At 45.2% G+C, this 25906-nt stretch overlaps 1 protein-coding gene across 2 annotated transcripts in view; it reads right to left on the reverse strand.

The window, feature by feature from the left end:
• The window catches only part of LOC137637517 (uncharacterized), a 60701-nt gene that overhangs the window by 7628 nt on the left and 27167 nt on the right, over window positions 1–25906 (reverse strand). Inside the window, exons 5-6 of one of the 2 annotated variants that reach the window (XM_068369685.1) lie at window positions 17167–17244; window positions 10596–10708 (exon numbers count right to left, since the gene is read on the reverse strand). In XM_068369685.1, coding sequence (XP_068225786.1) covers window positions 10596–10708; window positions 17167–17244 — 191 coding nt within the window. The remainder of the gene's footprint in view (window positions 1–10595; window positions 10709–17166; window positions 17245–25906) is intronic. The other variant, XM_068369686.1, reaches the window with a different exon arrangement.

Below are 25906 nucleotides of genomic sequence, written 5' to 3' on the forward strand. Positions count from 1 at the left end.
TGATTATCTCTACAGCTAATTGGCATAGCAAGGCAGAGACTGTGCCTTTCTGCTTGGAGATATACGGTATACCACTACTATTGGGTTGTCACTCATTAGCATCACAGGGTGACCTTTGAGTCTTCGAGAAGTGGAGCAACACTAGATACACCGCTTTCATTTCCAGGTAAATGATGCAAAAGGTCTTGTCTTCCTGACACCAGACCTAAAATCTTCTCTCTTGAAGCATCCAAGAGGAGAAAGAATACTAGAGGAGAAACCTGAAGAGGTGTTCCTACCAACAGGTTCTCGGTTCTCCTATCTCAACACCATTGGAGATCTGTCACTACCTCCTAGGGCACTGACAGCAGGGTCGCATGCTTGAGACCACAAGCTCTTCAGAGCCCACTGCACCGAGCAAAGATGCGCCCTCCCAAAGGGAAGCAGCTTCTCCAACATTGTTTAGTGTTACAGAAGATTCTGCCATTAGCGAGCAAGGGGAGGTTCCCCTTCCCAGAAGGTTTCTGCCACATTCCCTATCTTAATACCCTGTCAGTACATGGAAATACTCTGGCCTGGGCAGTCAATTTCTATGCCTATATACCTGATGTTATATTGAAGGGTGAGGCTGGACTTTCTCTAAGTTCAGGTGAATTCCCAGCTACTTACAGTAGTAAAGATGGAGACGTCTGTGCTTTATAAGGCTCGAGAGACTGCCAGGAGAAGCCAACCGTCAGCTATTTCAGAAGCCTGAAGACCATAGCATGGGCCAAGGCTGAGACAAGGGAAAAGATCCTGGTAAAGACCTGAGGTGCTGTGGAAAGGACTAAGTATGGCACCTCTGTGCAGGGAAACCTCTGGTACTTACTTGATCCTGGTTTGATGGAGACCTGAAAGTATGCGTCTTACAAGACTAAGGTCAATAGGAAGTCTTCCTGCCTGATGACCTGACTGATGAACAGTAGCCGAGTCTCCACTTTGAACCTTGTTTGTAAAGCAAACAGGTTCAATGGGGAAAAGGCTACGAAGGGTCTCCAAATTCCCGTCAGCCTCTCTACTAAAAAGAGATTGCTGAGGAAGCCTGGGCAGTTGGCAAAGACTTCCTCTTAGGCTCCTTTGACCAACATCTTTGATACTTCATCTTGTAAGAAGAGGTCCATTACAGAGCCTCTCAAATAAAACGGTCAGACTGCAGAGTTCAAGTCCGAGGGGATGGGCAGTCTTCAGGAATCAGTCACAAGAACTGCCACCTGCACCAATTGCTTTGTAGGCATCCCCCTACTGGTGCTAAGCTGGGGGATTTGCCCTCTAGTGGGAGCCCCTGTGGCCATGATTTCTTCAGCCAGACGAGCGTCTTCTATGACCAAAGATAGACTGACTATCCTGTCGCATAGGCTGTTCGAAGTCTGTTGGAGAAGGAAGGCAATTTAGCTGATTAACCTGTCTAAAAGAGGTGGCTTTGGGGCTATTAAGGGGCATGCTCCCTTGGTGCCGCAGCTCTCCTAGTAAGAGAAATAAGAGTTGTTTTCTTGGATCTCTCGATAGCAGTGACCACATCTCAAGGAGGAAAAATGAGAGGGGAACTCCACCAGGTAAGAATTCCTAAATCAGTGTGTCTAGAAGAAAAGTTTAGTGCATTGTTCCAAGACCGCATAGTGTCTCTTACAAATACTGTTGCCCCATAAGGAGACTGTCTGATGAAACAGAAACTTCAGTGCATTGGCTCCAGATCTCAACAGATCCTCAAACTGCTTCTGGACATCTTCATTAAGTACTGAATATTTCCACATATAAGAATAGCCTTAAATCCTAAAATTCACCCATGAAAATTGGGGGTCGTCTTATACTGATATGAAAAGCAAACCTTGAATTCCAATTGGTGTTTATTGGCAGGCAAGCCTAGGCCTCAGTACGATAACGATAATAAAGGTAACCAAACCATATTTACCTTTCATATTACTGTATTGGCAGGTTTATCATAAATTGCCTATTTAAGGAAAAATTCCATCACAACTATGAAATCAACTATTATCTATGCAGGGCCAGCTGACAAATGGAAATATTGAGTTATGGCTGCATTCTCAGCAAACTTTAATTTCCTTTTCTTTAACCTTTCGATTATTTCAGTGGTATCGTTAATGACACTTGTAATAAAATTTAGATTTATTTATTTTTCATTAAAAAATCCCCCATGATTCAAATAATCCTCACACTTTCTCCAATTTTACACTACTGTATCTTCTGTCACAAAATACTTCTTAGTGATAATTTTTTTATTGTTGATTAACCACATACAAATTAGTTTTCCCGTGTAGGAGTTTTTAAGGATATTGCAAGTAAGATGTTTATAATAACATTATATTCACTAAAAGCTCTTAGTATTATTAGTTATTACTTGCATGTGTAAATACATTCCTTTGTTCATTGGCAATGAAACGTAAACAAATCAATGTTTACAGTTTCAGACAGCGTTTTTAGTAAAAATTTTATTTTCATTAGTAAAATAAATTTTTGAATATACTTACCCGATAATCATGTAGCTGTCAACTCTGTTGCCGACAGAAATCTACGGTCGGGATACGCCAGCGATCGCTATACAGGTGGGGGTGAACACAACAGCGCCATCTGTGGTCAGGTACTCCAGTACTTCTTGTCAACACCACCTCAATTTTTTCCTCGGTCCACTGGTTCTCTATGGGGAGGAAGGGTGGGTCAATTAAATCATGATTATCGGGTAAGTATATTCAAAAATTTATTTTACTAATGAAAATAACATTTTTCAATATTAATCTTACCCGATAATCATGTAGCTGATTCACACCCAGGGTGGTGGGTGGAGACCAGCATACATGTTAACAAAGAAGCTAAGTATCCCGTATTCTATTTTATTAGTTATTCAAAAATAACATAAAATAAATAAGTACCTGGTAAGGAAGACGACTTGAACCATTACTCTGCCTTTATTAAGTACGTCTTCCTTACTGAGCGTAGCGGTCCTCTTAGGATGCTGAACGACTCTTAGGTGCTGAAGTATAAAGGGCTGCAACCCATACTAAAGGACCTCATCACAACCTTTAACCTCGGCGCTTCTCAAGAAAGAATTGACCACCCGCCAAATCAACAAGGATGTGGAAGGCTTCTTAGCCGACCGTACAACCCATAAAAAGTATTCAAGAGAAAGGTTAAAAGGGTTATGGGATTATGGGAATGTAGTGGCTGAGCCCCCGCCTACTACTGCATTCGTTGCTACGAATGGTCCCAGGGTGTAGCAGTTCTCGTAAAGAGACTGGACATCTTTGAGATAGAATGATGCGAACACTGACTTGCTTCTCCAATAGGTTGCATCCATAACACTCTGCAGAGAACGGTTCTGTTTGAAGGCCACTGAAGTAGCCACAGCTCTCACTTCATGTGTCCTTACCTTCAGCAAAGCAAGGTCTTCTTCCTTCAGATGAGAATGTGCTTCCCTAATCAGGAGCCTGAATAGGTAAGAAACTGAGTTCTTAGACCTTGGAAGAGAAGGCTTCTTGATATCACACCATAAGGCTTCTGATTGTCCTCGTAAAGGTTATGACCTTTTTAGATAGTACCTAAGAGCTCTAACTGGGCAAAGTACTCTCTCCAGTTCGTCCCCCACCAAGTTGGACAGGCTTGGGATCTCGAACGACTTAGGCCAAGGACGTGAAGGAAGCTCGTTTAGCAAAAAACCGAGCTGCAAGGAACATGTAGCCGCTTCAGATGTGAAAACTATGTTCCTGCTGAAGGCGTGGATCTCACTTACTCTTTTAGCTGTTGTCAAGCACACGAGGAAAAGAGTTTTTAATGTGAGGTCCTTAAAAGAGGCTGATTGGAGAGGTTCAAATCTTGATGACATAAGGAACCTTAGGACCACGTCTAGATTCCAGCCTGGAGTGGACAACCGACGTTCCTTTGAGGTCTCAAAAGACCTAAGGAGGTCCTGTAGATCTTTGTTGGTGGAAAGATCCAAGCCTCTGTGGCGGAAAACCGCTGCCAACATACTTCTGTAACCCTTAATCGTAGGAGCTGAAAGGGATCTTACGTTCCTTAGATGTAACAGGAAGTCAGCAATCTGGGTTACAGTGGTACTGGTTGAGGAAACTGCATTGGCCTTGTACCAGCTTCGGAAGACTTCCCCTTTAGACTGATAGACTCTGAGAGTGGATGTCCTCCTTGCTCTGGCAATCGCTCTGGCTGCCTCCTTCGAAAAGCCCCTAGCCCTTGAGAGTCTTTCGAAAGTCTGAAGGCAGTCAGACGAAGAGCGTGGAGGTTCGGGTGTACCTTCTTTACATGAGGTAGACGTAGAAGGTCCACTCCTAGAGGAAGAGTCCTGGGAATGTCGACCAGCCATTGCAGTACCTCTATGAACCATTCTCTCGCGGGCCAGAGCGGAGCCAACCAACGTCAGCTGTGTCCCTTTGCGAGAGGCGAACTTCTGAAGTACCCTGTTGACAATCTTGAACGGCGGGAATGCATACAGGTCGAGATGGGACCAATCCAGCAGAAAAGCATCCACGTGAACTGCTGCTGGGTCTGGAATCGGAGAACAATACAACGGGAGCCTCTAGGTTATCGAGGTAGCGAACAGATCTATGGTTGGCTGACCCCACAGGGCCCAAAGTCTGCTGCAAACATTCTTGTGAAGGGTCCACTCTGTGGGGATGACCTGACCCTTCCGGCTAAGGCGATCTGCCATGACATTCATATCGCCCTGAATGAACCTCGTTACCAGCGTGAGCTTTCGATCTTTTGACCAGATGAGGAGGTCCCTTGCGATCTAGAACAACTTCCACGAATGAGTCCCTCCCTGCTGGGAGATGTAAGCCAAGGCTGTGGTGTTGTCAGAGTCCACCTCCACCACCTTGTTAAGCTGGAGGGACTTGAAGTTTATCAAGGCCAGATGAACCGCCAACAGCTCCTTGCAATAGATGTGAAGTGTCCTTAGCTCCTGATTCCATGTTCCCGAGCATTCCTGTCCGTCCAAAGTCGCACCCCAGCCCGTGTCTGATGCGTCAGAGAAGAGACGGCGGTCGGGTTTCTGAACAGCCAAAGGTAGACTTCCTTGAGAAGAAAGCTGTTCTTTCACCACGTGAGAGTAGACCTCCTCTCTTCGGAAACAGGAACTGAGACCGTCTCTAGCGTCATGTCCTTTATCCAGTGAGCCGCTAGATGATACTGAAGGGGGAGGAGGTGGCGTCTCCCTAACTCGATGAACAGGGCCAGCGATGAAAGTGTCCCTGTTAGACTCATCCACTACCTGACTGAGCATCGGTTCCTTCTCAGCATGCTCTGGATGCATTCTAGGGCTTAGTAGATCCTTGGGGCCGACGGAAAAGCCCGAAAAGCTCGACTCTGAAGATCCATACCCAGGTAGACAATGGTCTGGGATGGGACGAGCTGGGACTCCTCAAAATTGACCAGGAGGCCCAGTTCCTTGGTCAGATCCATAGTCCATCTGAGAAACTCCAGACAGCGACGACTTGTGGGAGCTCTTAAAAGCTAGTCGTCTGACGGAGCCGGACACAAGATCATGGAACTGCTGCACAGTTTGTGAACTGTCAACCATGGGGAAGCGAGGAAGTACAGCGACAACCCGAAGCTGTCTAGACTGTCTGGGTCGTACAGACAACTCCTTATCGGGTTGCTGAGGTTGCCGCACTGCGTCACAACAAGTCACTTCTGCTGGTTGTTGAACGTCTTCCCAGTGACACACTGACTCCGTAAACAAAAAAATCCTCTAACAAGGACTAAGCTTGGACTGCATGTCTTGCAACAAAGCTCAAGGTCTATGGGAACAGGTGTGGTAACAGACGGGGTTAGCGACTGAAGTGGAACCATTACCCTCCCTGGAAGCATGTTATGCTTAAATAAAAGTCCATAGGAGGCTAAGCAGCTAAAGGCTCCTCTCCAAATGACAGAGTCCTCAAGGGAATATCAGAAGGAGGGAGAATAGCACTTTCTCATCTACAGGAACCATATCCGAGAAAAGCTAAGTTCTCTCAGTGAGGGTTTCACTGGTGCAAAAGCAGCAGACTAGAAGGCAACGTTATGAAACTGCTTGACAGTCTAGTGAGTTGGCAACAACCAAAGATGTGTGACTGAGGAGCATGCGGTAAGGTATGCAGAGCATGCTGTATGCAGAGCATGCTGTATGTAGAGCATGCTGTAAGGTAAGCAGAGCATGTTGCATGGCGTGCGGCTTATGCTGCATGGGAAGAGGCTCATGCTGCATGGGATGAGGCTCATGCTGCATGGTATGAGGCTTATGCTGCATGGGATGAGGCTCATGCTGCAAGGGATGAGGCTCATGCCGCATGCGTTGAGGAGGATGCCGCATAGTATGAGGCTCCTGCCTCATGGGTTGAGGCGGTTGCCGCATAGCATGAGGCTCCTGCCTCATGGTTTGAGGAGGATGCCGCATAGCATGAGGCTCCTCATAGCATGAGACTCCTGCCTCATGGGTTGAGGAGGATGCCGCATAGCATGAGGCTCCTGCCTCATGGGTTGAGGAGGATGCCGCATAGCATGAGGCTCCTGCCTCATGGGTAGAGGAGGTTGCCGCATAGCATGAGGCTCCTGCCTCATGGGTTGAGGAGGATGCCGCATAGCATGAGGCTCCTCATAGCATGAGGTCCCTGCCTCATGGGTTGAGGAGGATGCCGCATAGCATGAGGCTCCTCATAGCATGAGGCTCCTGCCTCATGGGTTGAGGAGGATGCCGCATAGCCTGAGGCTGCTGCCTCAAGGATGGTGGAGGTTGCTGCAACGCATGAGGCTGCTGCCTCAAGGATGGAGGAGGTTGCCGCAACGCATGAGGCTCCTGCCTCAAGGGAAGAGGAGGTGAGTTGAGGCTCTTGCCTCAAGAGTTGAGGTTCTTGCCTCAAGAGTTGAGGCTCTTGCCTCAAGAGTTGAGGCTCTTGCCTCAAGAGTTGAGGTTCTTGCCTCTAGAGTTGAGGCTCTTGCCTCAAGAGTTGAGGTTCTTGCCTCAAGAGTTGAGGCTCTTGCCTCAAGAGTAGAGGCTCCTGCCTCAAGGGTTGAGGAGGTTGCCGCAACGCATGAGGCTCCTGCCTCAAGGGAAGAGGAGGTGAGTTGAGGCTCTTGCCTCAAGAGTTGAGGTTCTTGCCTCAAGAGTTGAGGTTCTTGCCTCAAGAGTTGAGGCTCTTGCCTCAAGAGTTGAGGCTCCTGCCTCAAGAGTTGAGGAGGTTGCCGCATAGCAAGAGGCTCCTGCCTCAAGGAAAGTGGAGGTTGCTGAATAGCGCTGGTACCTGGCAACTCCCAATGCAGCAGCTCACGCATGGAGGCAGGAGGAGCCTCAACATCATACGTCTGGCAGGGTGGACTGCGCAGAGGTGGAGGAGCGCTCGCAGGAGGAGGTGTGTTAACCTTCTCTGCCTGAAACTCCTGCATCAACACCGCAAGCTGAGACTGCATTGTCTGCAGCATAGACCACTAGAGTCTAAGAAAGACAACAACAAACGGAGCTACTGTCCGTTGAGACTGAGGGTCTAAAACAGCTGGTGCGGCAACAGACGGAGTTACTGCCTGTTGCGGTACCACCTTGCCTCTCTGGGAGGTGTGCAGTTGTCGTACTGCAGCAAGTCCGAACTGACCCAGTGCTAATGGCTCCACCTAGGAGTTGGACTTGCGCGGAAGGGACCGACTTGCACTTAAAAGCTGCAAGATTTGGTCCATGGTTTCTGCGAGAAACCTCTTCCGCAGACGAGGAATAAATGGGCTCTCTCGTCTTTGTGTGGGTGGGGTGATCACGTCGGCTACGTGAGTTGGTTACACCCGAAACCACGGAGGGAAACGTCTGTTCGTCGATCAAGGCCTGATGAACCCATAAGTCCTTCGACATTACTTCTCCCCTGGGCTTGGGAGCTTGTAAGAGGTCCCAGACTAGGCGAACAACTGGCACGAACAGACGAACCCTCGAACGCAACACTGTAACACTTTGCGCTTATCACTTTATCACTTTTGATTTTCTGTTTGCACTTATTTCACTGAACTCGAAACTTTAAGTGGTTTGTACCTGAAACACGCAATTCTATCCTTCATTAAAAGTTAGTAATTGCGAAAACAGTATTACAATGTAACAGAAAAACATAATGAAAGATAAATAATTAAGTGGCTGGAAAAGAGACTAAACTAGATCAAATAAACTACGTTTAAAATCTCTCACCGCATAAAGCCTGGGAACAAGAATAAAACTCTAGAAACGTTTACCTTCTTCCCCTAAAGAGACTAGGGAGAAGAGCAAAAACGATAACAACGTTACCCGCTTGAACGAAACGTTTATCCTCCTCTCTCTCCCTCCGTCTCTATCTCTCTCTCTCCCTCCGTCTCTATCTCTCTCTCTCTCTCTCTCTCTCTTGACTTAGAACCTGAGAGATGAGCCCAATTATATATATCGTTAAAACATATTATTGTTAAAGGAAAAAAACTGAAAGATTTCCCAAATAAAAAGTTCCTTTATTAGAATTAAAACCATTTAAGCTAAGAAAGAATGAACAAAACGCTAGAATCGGTTTACTCTTACTGCAACGTGACACCGTGAATACTCTCTCTCTATCGTAACGATAGAGCGCAAGTTGAACGTTCTGAACGTCAACAACTGCAGAGACAAAACAAAACGTTAGTTCAACTTTGAAAACAGTACGAGACTATCAAAGAAATTCTTTCAAAAACATTAAAATAGCATAATATGTTAACAGGTAAAAACGAAATGACGGGCTCAATGTTAATTAACTTCGGTACCAAGAAAAGACCGCCTACTATTAGGAAAGGTCGAATATAAACAAATATAAAAATTAATTTTAATAAGTTTATAATAAAAGGAAGTTAATCGAAGAGGCCTATAAAAGGCGGAGAGATATAAAATAAATCTATAACTTTTGTTAAGCAAAATTAAGAAAGAGAGTCTAAACTCTCTTCGACACCAACACTTCCGTCTAAGGGAAGGGTCGGCCATTAAAAGTGAGAGAGAGTTCATACTCTCTTCGTCACCAAAATTAAATCAAAAATTAAATCAAATTAATTCCAAAAACTTGCTAAGCTAATGATAAAGCTTCCTGAATAGCGAAGGCTAAACTCTAGAGCAAATACATCACCAAATCGTGAGCAATAACTCCAGAATCAACAGCGTATCCATGTAGGTCTAGCCGGAGGCACGACAGAGGAAAAATTGAGGTGGTGTTGACAAGAAGTACTGGAGTACCTGACCACAGATGGCGCTGTTGTGTTCACCCCCACCTGTATAGCGATCGCTGGCGTATCCCGACCGTAGATTTCTGTCGGCAACAGAGTTGACAGCTACATGATTATCGGGTAAGATTAATATTGAAAAACATTGCTATTTCATTTTTGAGCTTACAGGTATAAAGTAAAACAGCATTAATGTCATCATTACATAAGTCATCCTTAGTAAAATACCGGTTGCTGCAAATGCTCACTGATACACAAATGTCTAAAGGACATTTCTACAAAGTTTCCTTAATGTACGAAGACGTGTTTTAAATGTACAAAAATTAGTGCCCTTTTTAGGTTGTTCTTAAATGGATTTTGCAACAAATTTGACACTTAAGAATTACTGATCCTTCATCAGGAACCTCTAAGGTATATTTCCACAAACTTTCAATGATGTACTCAAATTGTGATTTCAATGTGATACTAGCACCACCTTTTAGCCTTTCTTAAATGCATTTTGCACCAATTGCGCCATTTAAGAATGGTACATCTGTAATCACAGTGCCAAAACAAAACTTTTATCACAGGTTTGTTTGATGTACTCCAAAATGTAATTTAAACCTGTTTTGGGGGGCAGTTACAGCTGCGCCCCTTACTCACCGCACCAACGGCATAACTTGAGAATGACCATTCGGGGATCCCCATCACACTATAGCTGATGACTTTAGCTATCAAACCTTTTGTACTCGAGATGCAAAACAAAACTCTGAGCTCCCGGATTGTAAGGTTCACCTAATCCCGAGAAATTTTACTTTTTCGTAAATAAAACCATACAAGAAACTGTCATAATTACCAGGCAACTAGATCTACTACTAAAACAAAGTTGAACAACACACACAAATTACTGTTTTTCTCCCTTCTCTCTTTAGTTCAGGTGTAAGTGAATAAAACCAGATGCTGTCAAGGCCAAAAATATCACTTCTTGAAAGAACGGTTTCAAATTTTTTACTATAAAAATACCAGCAAATCCTCATGTTAGGAAAATTCCTTATAATGCATTTTCCTAAAACCTTGTAACAACTTAACTACCCCATTCTATTGCTAGTGTATTTAAGGGTGAAAATCAGTATAAATTCTGCAACTAGTATCATGGGCTACTCTATACTGTATAACACTAAAGTCAAGATTATGAACCTCTTTTTCTATATGACCCAAAATGCTGCAATCAAATACCTTTTTTTTAATCTAAGCAGCAACAAATAATCAGTTTCAAAATAAAAATCACGCAAACCCGTCAACCCTGAAGACGTAAAGACAGCTCGGCCTTATTCAATCTCCGCATAGGCTCCAACCAAATAGATATGCAGAAAAGTATTGCAATAAAGGAGAGAAACGGTAACTTTTAAACTTACTTGACTTGTATTCATCATATCCACCTGGGGTATAATTTTGACCTCCAGAGTTATAGCCACCGCTGTAGTTACTGTCGTACCCGGTCGTGTTGTAACCACCACCACCGTAATTGCTGAGAATAAATCAAATATTCAATTATCTTCATGCTAAAAGTAGAACAAGGTACGTGTTAATGAATAGTAAGCTTAATAAAACTATCAATAACCATTCAATACAATAAAAATATTACAATAGTTCATAACCATTCTATAATCATACAAAAGCTTTACAAAACCAACATACTTCCATACAAATACATTCAATTTTCTTACTAAGTTACTTTTCCTAAATCTACAACCAAAGTTCTTTACTACTGTATAAGAGTAGAATAACAGCAAAGGCTGAGAATACGGCAGTTAAACTTTTAACAAGGTGTAAACAACCTGCTAAGTAGTTATAAAGTCGATCACATCCTCAAATGAATTACAGTTGGGACTTACTATGGGAGTCATGATGGTGAGAAGCTATGAGTAAAGAACCCAGGTTTGTATTGCTATGAAAATTACAAATTATTTTCAAAACTTTTCTTTTGTTCTTATATGAATATAGACTATAGTTCTTTACTTTAGGAGAGAGGATATCTCCGTTAAAACTAGCTGGAAAACCAACCAGGGAATCTCGGGCTTTGCATTAGATGCCACGGACGGACCGATTTCCTACGTCTAGTGAACAAAGATATGGCTGAGGGTAATCATAACCTGTGGGAAGTTGAATCAAGGGTGTTTTATAAACCCTGTATCTGAGAGCAAAATGATTAAGTCCAGCTGGCAAGTTAGGATGTTCTATCCCAAGAGAGGGGGAGATTGAAAGGAAAAGAAGGGCAGCCACTGTTCACTTTCACCTCAGACTAAAATGTAAACCTCCGCCCTTGATGTGCAGATAAGGGTCCTGTTATGGAGCCACGGAAACTGAACCACCTGCTGAGCAGCTAGTACAGGACCTAGAGTAAATGTGTTTAAAGTCCTCTGAGTCAAATCCCTTAGATAATGGGCTGTGAAGGTAGTGTCTCTTCCAGACCCCTGCCTTAATATCCTGTGACACAGAGAAGTTTCTCTTGAAAGACAAGGGGGGTGAAATGTCTTGACGTTTTGGGCTTTGATGCAAGCGTTCCTCAGAGAGGATTCCAGGAATAGGAAAATAACTCTCTTCAACCAGAAGATGGTATTCTTTGACTTTTTTCTTAGTCTTTACTGTGCTAACATACAGGTTCTGCAGGCAAGGTCTGGCTACCCTGGTAGGCTTAAGATAACTCTTCAATGCCCATAAAAGACACTGTAGGAGCTGTTAATCATCGGATACCTCACAAAGACTTATCACCTGAAATAAAGAAAACCTGGAGTTTGAAGAAACAGGATTCTGGGGCTTAACAATGCACTTTGGGATGAAGCACAGGGAGATATCCCTTAAACCTCCTTGAATGGGTGATGTCAAAGCGCAGCCCATGCAATTCACTTACCCGCTTGGCAGACGCCAAGGAGAAAAGAAACACAGTCTTCAGGGTCAGATCCCTGTCTGAAGCACCCCTATGAGGTTCATATGGGGACCTCTTCAAAGAGCTTAGAACTCTAAAGATGTTCCAAGATGGCAGGCTAACACCAACTAGAGGGCAAGACTGCTCAAAGCTCCTAATGAGCAAATAAATCTCCTCTGAAAAGAACATTTACTCCATAAAGTCTAAAGACTTAGCTCAAGGCAGAGCGATAGCCTTATACAGCAAAAAAACGAAAAGTTTCTCCTCAAGGAGGTAAAACAAATGGTCTGCAATTACGGGAAGAGTGGCTTCGAGCGGACGGATACCCCTATCATGACACCAACAATAGGAACAGACCACTCGGCTTGGTAAACTGAAGAGGAGGATTTTCAGAGGTATCCAAACATCTGTCGGGCAGTCTCTCCAGAAAAACCTCTCTTAGAGAGGACATACTGGATAACATTCATGTGTGAAGACACAGGGATTGTACTACATTGTGGAAAATTCTGGTGCGAGGCTATTTCAGATGTGGAAGGGACTGGAGCGCCCTCAGGATCTCCACTAGTAGATGCAGAGAAACCACTCGCTGTATATAAACGCGATGACTTTTTAATAAAGTTTGGTTACATTCATCTTGCCTCGTCGTAACTGGTCGAACACAGAGAGCGCATCACTTAGCCTTAAAATCAGTTCTTTAGACTAAAAGGAGTTGATACTGATGCTTCAACAGAGCACTCCATACTCATAGAGTTTTGAACAGTCCTGTCCTTCGACAGATGCGAGAACACCACCCTTGGACATTAACAAGGTCTTGTGGTCCCTTAAGAGGACACCTTTGAACTGCTGGGGCATACTTCACACAGAAAATCTTCCCTCAAATGGATTTTTTGCTTGACCTAGCCTCCACTGAGTTAGCAAGCTTCCTTTGCTTTCCTTTGGCATCGCTCATATCGAACACTGGGGACAGGTATCACCTCCCTTCATCTCTGAGCTTATAGCTAAAACTCAAAACATGTCTGTTCTCGATTCCATGATTCCCTCGTTTCAGATCGTTAGCCCTTGAGATGTAACCAACCAGATTGATCAACTACTTTTGGGTTTTGCAAGGCCACTTGACTGCTATATTTTTTTTCCTAACCTGCTTCGAGAACTCTTCTAACCTTTCAACCATTTTCCAGGTCTTGCCTCTCTTGGATTAGGCCCTTTTCCTATGATAAGTACATAAGTTTGATCTATCTTACTTCTATACTAGTCTAGGACATACAGTACCTACTAAGATGTTAATATAAGGCTGCATTCCTATCCGGCATTGTATCGCCACTCAACAGGAGCTGAAGTTGTCATGCTCCACCCGAAATGCCCAGTAAGTCCATGTCCTCTAAATGTAGCTTTAGCTTCAGACACAAGTTGATGGTTTCTCTCGACGGCACTCTTCGCCAGTTCCTAGTGATAGCCCTTACTAAAGGTACTGTCACCGTATGGACTTCTACGGCCTTCTTGATGCACTCAGTGTTGTACTTGGTAATCTTCGTGTTGTCAAAGAAGTCGAGGGTTCGAAAATTGGGGCCCATGCGTTGATCTGGCAAATGATCACAATTGCCTTGTTGTCCTTCCAGATATCTAGATCTGATTTCCTTAGCCCTTGGATAGTTGAAATGTGGGGTTCATTCAACTATTGAACCCAGCTTCTGTGGCCTTCTTTTTGATGAAGCTCTTGATAGTGTTATGCCTCTTGATCCTCCTCAGCCTTGAACAAGGTTGTTCTCCCCCTTTGCCAAATCTCTTGTGGCAATTTTTTATTGTAGGATCTTGTTATACAACTCAGCAATTCTGTCACTAGCCACAGCTCTAAATCGGCAGCTCTTATGCCGCCCGGACCCAGTGACGTCTTTATGTTTGTTTTCTTTTTGCACCATTCGATTTCAATGACCATAAAGGGTTCCAAAATAGTGCATACTTGGACTCGTGGGACATTATTGATAATGCTAGAAAGATTTGGTCTCCTAAATGGGGAGGACCCGAAGTCTATTGTTCCTGGCGGAAAGGATGGGCTAGCCAAAGGGTCTTTCCCCGAGGATGGCATTCTGTGCGACACTGCTACAGTTCTTATCCCACCCTGTTTTGTCGAGGTATATTCTCAGTTCTTCCTTATTCTTGAGGTATATTCCATTAATCCTATTCAGATTTGGTCTCCTGCCAAATGTCTCCTCCTTTAATATCCCCTCAGTGGTGACTTCCTCTTTTGATGTACTCCCATCGCTCTCAATAGAGGACAAAAATTCATCACTGCCATCTGGGTTTGAGGGGGGAGACCTTCCATGGTTAGGAACGGTGGAGGGGATTGTGGCTCCAGCCAAAGAGTCAAACTACTCATTCATTGCATCCTCGGCTACAGTAGTAATGTTTATGGCCTCCAGAGGGAGGCGAGGGTGCTACAGGTTATGACCATGTCATTCTTCAAGAATTTCTGTTTAGCACAGGTGCTGCAGGGAGGTGCGTGGAAACGTCAGTCGCCATCTGACCATTACCTGTTGAAATTGACCCACCAGTCTCCGATACGTTTTTGCTAGGAAGTAGTGGCTACAAAACAGATGGTAAAGCTGCCTTGACTCGTTTCACAGAAATTTTTAACATTGGATCGAGTTTCCGTGTAAGACCGAGATGAAAGTGAAGATCAACTGGCCCTTTTCTTTCACTTTCACCTTCCCCTCTATAAAGCCACAGCATCAGAAGCCCCTGTCAGCTGGAACTGGTTCATTTCCAGGCAAGTCCCTCTTTACAGGTAACTTTTCTATTACATGGCACAGAAGTGTCATTCCACACACTCCTTACGAGATGGTGTGTGCTGTAACCAGGCAAACCAATTTATATATATATATAGATATATATATGTGCCCCACGGGTGGAGCATCCTATGGTATCCGTATGCACTGTTACAACACAAGAGATTTTCTGCTCTGCATCCTTTGTTTTATGGGGCGTGGACCCCTAAGTATTCTCAAACCACAAGTGCAAGATGACTAAAGAAACCTTAGTTCTGCACCACTTATAAAAGAGTCAAAGTTCTTGGTACCTGGGGATAAGTTTCCAGCCAGTTGGAAGGAACCTTCCTCCCACTTAAGGATGAGTCTCCTATGTAAAAGATGAAGGTTTGTATTTGTACATGAACAAAGGACAAATTTGGAGATAATTTGTATTTTTCCTAACTATATAATTTTGGGTCTGTACTCATACTTTCCCATCACCAACCCCTTTGGAAAGTCCCCGGTAATATCAAAGTGACTACTCAGTAATCCAGCAGAGGGGAGGGGCTTCACTGCTCACGGCCAGGTAATTACCAGCCACCTGTTTAAACCTCACAATAAACGTCTCAACCGTTTCGTTTTCCAGCTTCACTGTTTTCTCTCCTATGTAAAGGATGAACGTTTGTATAGTTAGGAAAAATATGAATTACTTTAAAATTTGTCATATTCGTATTTCTTTGTCTGCTTATTATTATATTTCTAATTTTTATTTCATGGTTATGTTTAAAGATGCATCAAGGGTCAGAAACGAGTAAATATTCCTAACGCATAAAATTTGCCAAGAAAATATACAGAAAAAATGTTATGCTAGCAACGTCTTACTCGTGTGTGGGCACTTGGTACATGTAGCACATTTTTGGAATTGAGAAGAGGCTCACCACTGTTTAGTAAATAACCCTGAAAAAATACCCTTATGATCTGAAGGGGTGAGGAAAATAGCCGATAAAAGACCATACTTATGTATACTCAAGTATATTCAACCAGTCTCTAAAAAACTGTATTGATTGATTGATTTAAAGTTTTCTGGCGTCCCGACAATTAAGGTCATTGACGCCCATATAAACTGTAAAAAATATAGTCACCTCTGAAAGTTACTTCCATTCATTGACAAAATTATACATACAAAATAAATATAAAAACTAGGAAGATTTCCAATGAACAAATTATATAAAATGGTTAAATGAAAAATCAAAATTGAACAAAAGAAAAAAGCACAGTAGTAGGCGATTCACGTTATCTCAAAATAACGTTTAATGAGCCAGAGTCACGTCCCTTAAGTAGTTCATTTATACAGAAAAATCATCTATTGATTATAAACAAATGACTCAAAGGATTTGTTTGTAAATGAGGGAAAACTAGACAGAACACAAAGTTAAAAAAGGTTGGGTAGTTACGTACAAAGTCAGAGGAGATAATTAATGAGAGTGAAAAGCAAATAGATATCTAGCTGAATGAGAAAAATGCTACAGTAAAGACTCACTGCAAGCAGTAAAATACTTTCCGTGGAGAACACCTTAAAACGGCAATAACTGAAATGGCGTCCATAGATCAACTGAAAATATGTAACTGTAGTCCCCCACTCAATATAACTAAGCTATTTAAGCAATTAGAAGTAATACCAAGAGCGGGCCATAATTTTCAATATAGTATCTATGGAACATTGGTCAATGACATAACATGATATTACCTACTTGTGTAGCTGTTAAAAGACAGGGAATAAAGGAGTGCTGAAAACTCATAACCAGTATTAAATGAGACACTTCTCATTCCAACATTCCTTGTTTACATGTAATGAATAACTGTACTGTTTCTAATATCTTCCAATATTAATACAAAACTTTCATCCTTAACTAAAAAAAAGATCGGGTTACTGATGAAATACATGCACCACCACCGTTAGCAAGAAACAAACAAATAGCACACTATCCAACCCCTAACTTTTGGAAATAAAATAAGATATAAAGCTATCGTAGCGTTAACCTTTGCACTTTCAGACGTCCAAAGGTACTCTAGGAGACAGGACATAAGTTTTTGGGTGCTTTCAAGATAAGAATATAGTAATACAAAAATAAAATTATACCCATGACTCAAAATAAAGTTAAAAACAAGTATAGCGAGTGAATTTGGGATCAATGGAGAGCAAAAGAAAAAAACTTAAAAATGATAGGCATTAAGTTTTGTGGTATCAATAAACAAAAGGTAGGTGGTATCAATGAAAAAAAAAAAATAGGTAGGTAGTAGCTGAATTTGGCCTACCTGTTGCCTCCGTAGCCACTTTCTCCCTCCATCCTGGGCCGCTTCATGGGAGGGCCGCCATAAGAACCACGCGAAGCCCTACAAAAAAACCGCAACCAACTAAGTTACCTACTTCTTCCTTGATTATACGCCCAAAAACTGTTGTGCCGATTCCTAATTTCTTAATATTTCTTTTATTACAATATTAGTTATATTAATTCTAAAATAATTCCCATGTTCCACAGATACAAACCTCTTACATTTACTTACGCCTCTACACCATGAGTGCTGAATGTTCTTTAACCTAGCAATATTCTTAATGAAAAGTCAGACATCACTGCTAATGCTAGTACCTTTTCTATTTGCAAGACACTTATTGTGTCTTTGCACATCACAATTATTCAAAATACCAAAGTTTAATTAGAATACTTAAAAAATATGTATATAATCTAAAGCACAATGCAACACTTTTCAAAAATATTATTATTCCTATGCTTACCTGAGTAAAATAGCTAATATCTATGAAGCACAAGCTTCTTAGAGTTATAAATAAAGTATTCACCTCATCTTATCTATCCCCATTGTTGGACTAACACTGTATTGTACTCATAACATTACTTGGAAACTAAGCTCAGTGGCCTGAGGAGAGCACCCAAGTTCAGTACAAGAAACAACTCGAGCCATGAAAGGTTCATTATTCCAACAAACCACTTTGAATCTTTGTTAGTAGAGAGGTAGAGATATTATTATGTGAATGTGATTCAGATAAATTTTGTAATAGACCACAACCTGAGAGTGACATAATTGATCACCCCACTTCTTGGGTGGGAAAAAAGGTCAAAATTTAAATCTCTTTATGGGGAGCAACTCACAACCCTTTTGAACTTTTGGAAATTCAGATTATTGCATTTTTGGGTAGAACGTCTATTTCAAGTTCCAAATATTTTTTTTATAAAAATTTATTCTATTACTACACTTTTCTTAAAATTTACAAATGCACATCTGGTCCCTAATGCAACAAAGGGACCTAGTTAATTGCTTTTTCTTGAAAGAACTTGTAGGTAAACATATTTAAACAAGTTTCCCACAAATTTCAAGATCACAATTTTCTTTAATCAAGTCTGAAAACGTGAATGTAATTTCTTCTACTTTCAATGGTGTCGTAAATAAACATTGGCTGAGTTTCTCTAGACTATATTCATCGTATTTCTTTACCTGCTTGTTTATATATTTACAATTCCCATGTTATGATTATACTGAAAGATGCACAAGGTGTCAGAGATGATAACTAAATATGCTTGAAGGATAAAATTTGACCAAAAAATAGAAACGAGCCTATATTATGTTAGCACAACCTTAATCGCGTGGGCATTTGGCCCTAGAAGCATATATTTTTCTAAATTAGCTAAGTACATAACCCTGAAATATCAAAAATTTTAAACAATTTTTATTTTTCCTAACATACTTACCAAGAACTACTTTCTTATAGGAGATCACTGGTTATCTCTCTCTGCGACCAGAGTTTTGAATAGATACCCCCCCCCGCTCCGCGCTCTCAGTAGCTTTTACCCCCGGCATCCAAAAATGTGCCCCAAGGGTAGGATTAACGGTAGGTCGCCCGTTAGTCGGGTCACGTTCCTCAATAAGTTCTATTGCATAATTTAGCATCATGCTAGTAAGGGAAGAAGGCACTCGGGGAAGGAAGGGAGGGCCATTACCCGAAAGTAGTTCTCGGTAAGTATGTTAGGAAAAATAAAAATTATTTAAAATTTTTTATTTGTTCCAACACGAATACTTACCTTCGAACTACTTTCTTATAGGAGACTTACACTTTAGGAGGCGGGAGTGCCAATCTGACCCACTGACCCGGTCGTGGAGGCCAACAGGCCTCAGTATAACGAGACCTACCAGAGAGCGGAAGCGAGGGTAACTATTCAAACAATTCACGTTAGTGTCTAGGAACTCACCTTTTGAAAACTTCTTTCGACGTTTCTTCTCGACGTGTAGTCGTGAAGAATGTGTGATTCCTGCGAACAGACGGTACTCCCTGAAGAGGCAAGTAAGCAACTGGGTAGGAGGTAGGAAAACCGCACTTGTGCCTACCGGTCGCTAGTCTAGAATGTGCCTGGGGTTTACCGTTACACCGCTTGGAGGGCGGAGATGACTGTTCCAATGGAGTACCCGTCCAAGGATTTTCTTGAGTAGTCCTTGAGGTAGTGGGCAGTAAAGGTTGACTGGCTCGACCAAGTACCTGCTCGCAGGATTTGCCCTACTGCCATGTTTTCCTCAAAGGCTAAGGAGGTGCTCAGGCCCCTGATGTCATGAGGTCTGGGAGTGCCTGGCACTGCTATGCCAGCTTTCTTGTAGGATCTGGCGATCACCTGTCTCAACCAGAAGGAGATTGTGTTTTTGGAAACTTGTTTCTTATTAATACCCGTGGAAACGAAGAGGCTCTTGACATCCGGTCGGAGATGCGCTGTCCTTTCCAGGTATTTTCTAATTGTTCGCACTGGGCACAATTTTAAGTCTTCTGCATTACCTGTCTTAGGGATGGCAGGAATCGAGAAACCTTCAAAATTCGGGTCCCAGACTGTTGGGTTCTGAGTCTTAGCCACAAAAGAAGGCACGAACTTGAAGGATACTTCTTTTCACCCCTTTGAGTGAGAGACGTCGTATGACAAACCATGGATCTCTCCCACTCTCTTAGCGGACGCCAAGGCCAGCAAGAAGACGGCCTTGAGGGTGAGATCTTTGTCCACGATATCCTTCAAGGGTTCAAAGGGGGGAGACACAGCATCTTTCAGACCTTGTCTAAGTCCCACTGGGGCACCCTCCTCGCCTGAGGGGGGCAAGACTGCTCGAAGCTTTTGGCAAGCATCGCTGTGTCTTGAGGCCCCCAGGTCGATGCCCTTCAGGAGGAAGACTTGGCCTAAGGCAGCCCGAACTCCTTTTATGGCTGGGATTGACATCCCTACTTTGTCCCTGAGAAAACACCAGAAAATCTGCTATGTCTGGGACAGAGGCCTTAAGAGGTCTAATGTGCCTCTCAGAGCACCACTTCGTGACGGAGGCCCATTTTGTCTGGTAGACCGCGGCTGACGACTTTCTCAGGTATAGAGACATTCTCTTAGCCGTGGAGGAAGAATATCCTTCTTTCCTCAGGAGCCGCTCTATAGTCTCCAGGCGTGAAGACGTAGGGAGAGTGGGTTGTCGTGGAGCCTGAGAAAGTGAGGCTGGTGCAGAAGGTCTGACCTGGCGGACAGAGGCCACGGCGGTTGACTCGATAGGTCTTTTAAATCCGCGGACCACTCTCTCTCTCCGGCCACCAGGGCGTTACCAAAGTCATCTTTAGGTTTCGGGCCGTCCTTACTCTGTTGAGCACTTGTCTTATCAACGTGATAGGGGGAAAGGCGTACACATCCAGATTGTCCCACTTGTGCTGAAAAGCGTCTCCTAAGGTTGCTTTCGGGTCTGGTACAGAGGAGCAATAGACTGGGAGTTGGGCGTTGAGGTTGTTGCAAAGAGGTCAATCACCGGGGAACCCCAGCGTTGAATGATGAGCTTGGCTACTTCTGGGAGAAGGGACCATTCTGTCCCTACTATCTGGCCCATTCTGCTGAGGTCGTCGGCCAGAATGTTTTCTTCCCGGGAATGAACCTTTCTAACATCACCACTTAATTTTCTTCTGCTCAATCTAGAATCTCTATGGTGAGATCGCACAACTCCTTCGATTACAAGCACCCTGCTTCTTTATGTATGCCACTACCGTGGCGTTGTCGCACATCAACGCCAAGGTGTTTCCCTTTAGCAGACTTGCGAAGTGTAGGCACGCCTCCTGGACTGCTTCTAACTCCAGGACATTGATGTGGAGTTGCCTCTCCCCTTCCAACCAGGTCTCTCGTGCCGTTTCGTCGAGGAGAAGGGCTCCCCATCCCTGGTTGGAGGCGTCTGTGAACAGTAGTAACTTGGGAGGGCCGGTCCCAAAGGGCGTCCCCTTGAGTGAGTTCGACTGGCAATGCCACCATTCTAGGGAGGGACTCGTGTCTGGAAGGACTGGGATTAGCACCTGCTGTGAATCCGTCTGGCACCAGAGGTTCTTGAGATTCCATTGGATGGATCTGAGCCTTACCCTTCCTTGGGGGACTAGGTTCTCCAAAGAGACCAGGTGACCTATCAGCTTCTGCCAGTCTTTCGCCCTCCTGGGGTGTTCTGACAGGAACGGCTGACTAATGTGCCTGAGGTTTCTTATCTTGCCCTCCGAAGGGAAAACTTTTCCCCGAATGATGTCTAATGTCATTCCCAAGTAGTTCATTCTGGTGGATGGGGATAGATTTGACTCCTTCGGGTTGATTACGATCCCCATATCCTTGCAAAACCGGAGGAGACTTCTCCCTTGTTCCTCCAAGAGGACCATTGAGGCGGAAAGAAGCCACCAGTCGTCCAGGTAACTGATAAGGCGAATGCCTCGTTCGTGAGCCCCCACTGAGACAGCCGTGAAGACTCTCGTGAACACTTGGGGCGCTGTTGACAGACAAAGCAAAGGTTCCTGACTTGCAGGATCTGGGAACCCCATTTCACCCGGAGGAACTTTCGACCCGAGGTGTGAACCGGAATCTGGAAGTATGCGTCCTTGGGGTCGATGGTCATCATATAATCTTTCTCCCTCAAGGACAGCAGGACTGACTTCGGGGTGTCCATTTTGAAGTCCGTCTTCTGGACGAACTTGTTGAGAGCTGACAGATCTATAACCGGTCTCCACCCCCCCCGGCGCTTTCTCCACCAGGAACAGGCGACTGTAGAAACCTGGCCCTGGGAGAAGAACTTCTTCCATGGCACCCTTCTCTAACATGGACGATACCTCCTCTTGAAGGGCGGTCCTCTTTAAGGGGTCTTTGGGAGCTAGCCATTCTGTCCGGTTGGCCAGAATAAGCGGGGGTGGTTCCGTTTAGGAACGGAAGTCTGTAGCCCTCCCTTAGTACGGACACTGTCCAAGGCTCTGTTCTTCTAGAGGGGCGGCCTGATCTGCCTCTCCTAGAGGCGGAGTAACCAGACCTGAAGGAGCTTGAGGGTGCTGGAGCTCCCCTGCGGGGGGGCTGAGGCGTTGTGGACCAGGAGGAACAGGGGGGCCTCTCTCCTCGTAGAGCTGGTAGAGGCTTGGGGTTTTTGCGGCAATATCCAAGACGGACCTCTTATAGGGCGGTCTCCTAGGAGTCGTAGGTTTGGGGACGTTAGCCTCCTTCTTTTTCAAGACCTTCTCCATTATGGCTTCTAGTTCCTTCAGAGGAAACAAAGACTCTCCCCACGGGAAGGTTGCGAATGGCTCGCGCCTCCCTGTCTGGTACCTTCCGAGACACCTTCGCCAAAACAGTGTCTCGCTTCCAGAGCACCCTGTTAGCTGTTAGTGCGAGAGACTGATATGTCAAAAACTTAAGGGTTTTACCCCCGGAGGTAATGAGGTCCCTCAGTAGGCCTTGCTGGTCAGGGTCCTCGGGGTCGAAGGAGGCTTGTACACCTACCAAAGTGGAAGCCCACCAGTCCAGCCAAGAGGAGACGTTTACCAAGTCCCTCGACATTTTCTCCATCATGGAGGCTTCTGCTGGCGAGAAACAGACTGGGGCCGAAGAGGCTCTACCGTCTGAAACGCCTTGACTAAGGATGTCTACTGCTGACTCCACCTTAAGGGGCCTGGGCGTCGTCCCGCTGGTACATAGACTTCGCCTTGGGGTCTGAGGCCCTGGAGCAATTTTGAGGACCTCTGGGTTTTGGGGGCCTCGGCATTGCTGGCCACTACCTTGCCGAGATACTCCTGCTCTAGGACTAGATCTCGGGCTAGAGGAAGTGCTAGGGACGTCTTAGGTTGGGAGGGAGTCTGCATGATCCTCAAAAGGCTTGACTTCCAGGAAACTTCATCCGTAGCCGCAGGTTCCGCTATTTTGTGGTGCCTTCTGAAAAGGCTAACCACTCTCCTATAGACGGAGTCCTCCGTCAGGGAACCCTCCCCTCCGTCAGCTGAGGTCTCGGCTTGGGGCCGGGGAGCTGGGTTACCGGGCACGCCGACTGGACGTCTAGCTCTTTGGGGCCAGGGGCGCCGTCCTGCCGAGGTACTGGATTTCATCTGCGGGGACGTCCGCACCAGGGGCCTGGGTTAACGCAGGCAACGCTGGTTCAGCGGGGACTCTCGTCCGCCCAAGGGCTCTGGGTGCCGAGGATGCGGTTCCCGGGGGCTGACCCGACAGCGGGAACCGTTCCTTCCGACCCGAAGGCCGCACCAGCTGGGCTGGTTCGGCCAGGCCGCCCGACAAGAAGCGCGTTTCCCCCCGCTGGGCGGGGTGAACCGGAGGCTTCGGGGACTTACGCTTACCTGTAGAGTCCTTCCTACGGCTTGATCCCGAGGAGCCGGGTCACCGGGCACTCCCCATCGGGCGCTTCGGTTCTGGAATACCAGGCACTCCCTTGCGGTGGTACCGGTCTTCCCCGGCGGGAGCTCCGCACCCGGTTCGGGGGTCAGAACCGGCAACGCCGTACCGTCGAGGACTACCGTTCGTGTATTCTCTCTGGGTGACGCGGACGCGGATCCCCGTGGGCTGACCCGACGGAGGGAACCGTTCCTTTAAGTCCGAGGGCCGAACCAGCTGTGCTGATTCGGCCAGGCTGCCCGTAAAGAAGCCCGGTTACACCCGCTGGCGGGGTGAACCGGAAGCTTCGCGGCCTTACGCCTGCCTGAAGAGGCCTTCTCGCATTTCTCCCTGCGAGGGTTATATCTGCGTCTGGAGGATGGCCTTCGTGGTGAGAAAAACCCTGGGCTGCCGGTCCGGGGAACGCTGCAATACAGACCTGAGAGGCTCCTTCTCGGCGACGCCCTCGGCTGCAGAAGAGACTGAAAAATACGCCAAAGAGACTGGAGAAGAATTAGGGACATTTTTCCCCCACATGGGGTCATCAGAGGAGACGTGGCCTACTTGCACCAGGACTCCGTCTCCCCACACACTCTCGAAAGTAGCACTTACCTCGAACTACTTCTTAGGAGTTACCTTCTCCACAAAAGACCAACCTCGTCTCCTACTCTGGGTAGGAGAGGGTGGTAGGGAAGCTGTCAGGCGAGACGCCCGGCGCTAGTCTTCTTAGGCGAACCCTTCGTCGCCTACTTCTTCTTGGTGCTATACCGCACCCACTCAAACTCCTGGGGAAGAGCAATGGGCACTTCCCCGCAACTGACTTACCTCGTCCCCTACTCTGGGTAGGGGAAGATGGCTGTATAAGAAGCTCTATTCGACGAGGCATCGGGAAGAAAGTGGCGAGGAGAGGCTCGTCTTCCTATGAGCCTCTTGGATGTATTCTTCCTCTTGGTGCCGAAGTGCACTCACTGTACTACGTTCCAGGACTAGTAGTCCTGACACGTGGTTGTAGGGGAACATAAGCTGCCCCTACACGGCTAACACAGAGGATAAGGGGAGAAAGAATGATTTATTGTAAAATTGTTCCCTTCAGCTATTAATTCCTTGAAGGGAATCAAGTAATACTGCTCCATAACGCACACAACGCACGACACAAGCACTTAAGGAAATGAATTAAACACTGGGTAAGCACACGGTTGAAAAGTGAACGCACAGGAACACTTGGGAAAAAACGCAAGTTGCCACGCTGGGAACACGTGGGGCACAGGACGCACACAAAGGATCGACAGAGATACGAGAGCGAGAGATGTTCACCTCTCGCGACCAGAGAACTTAATGAGGAACGTGACCCGACTAACGGGCGACCTACCGTTAATCCTACCCTCGGGGCACATTCCTGGATGCCGGGGGTAAAAGCTACTGAGAGCGCGGAGCGGGGGGGGGGTATCTATTCAAAACTCTGGTCGCAGAGAGAGATAACCAGTGATCTCCTATAAGAAAGTAGTTCGAAGGTAAGTATTCGTGTTGGAACAAATGACGATTATGTCCTTATGATCTCCAGTGTTGAGGACAATTACCCCTCAAATCCCAAACTCTCCAGTGTTGAGGACAATTACCCCTCAAATCCCAAACTCTCCAGTGTTGAGGACAATTACCCCTCAAATCCCAAACTCTCCAGTGTTGAGGACAATTACCCCTCAAATCCCAAACTCTCCAGTGTTGAGGACAATTACCCCTCAAATCCCAAACTCTCCAGTGTTGAGGACAATTACCCCTCAAATCCCAAACTCTCCAGTGTTGAGGACAATTACCCCTCAAATCCCAAACTCTCCAGTGTTGAGGACAATTACCCCTCAAATCCCAAACTCTCCAGTGTTGAGGACAATTACCTCTCAAATCCCAAACTCTCCAGTGTTGAGGACAATTACCCCTCAAATCCCAAACTCTCCAGTGTTGAGGGCAATTACCCTTCAAATCCCAAACTTATGCATAATAAAGTATATTCAGCTGATATACAAAAACATTTGAAGGACATATTCTTATAACTTAGGAGATAATTTCCTACTCTTTTTCAATAATGACCATTTTTCTTTGCTCATAATCTGTGAAATGTTATTTTCATTAGTAAAATAAATTTTTGAATATACTTACCCGATAATCATGTAGCTGTCAACTCCGTTGCCCGACAGAATTCTACGGGAGGGATACGCCAGCTATCACTACACTAGAAGGGGGTGTACTCACAAGCGCCACCTGTGGCCAGGTACTACAGTACTTGTTGTTGACGCCACCTCACTTTTTCCTCGGTCCACTGGTTCTCTATGGGGAGGAAGGGTGGGTCAATTAAATCATGATTATCGGGTAAG

This window comes from Palaemon carinicauda, unplaced genomic scaffold, assembly GCF_036898095.1.
Source record: "Palaemon carinicauda isolate YSFRI2023 unplaced genomic scaffold, ASM3689809v2 scaffold80, whole genome shotgun sequence".
In the NCBI taxonomy this organism is placed as follows: domain Eukaryota; kingdom Metazoa; phylum Arthropoda; class Malacostraca; order Decapoda; family Palaemonidae; genus Palaemon; species Palaemon carinicauda.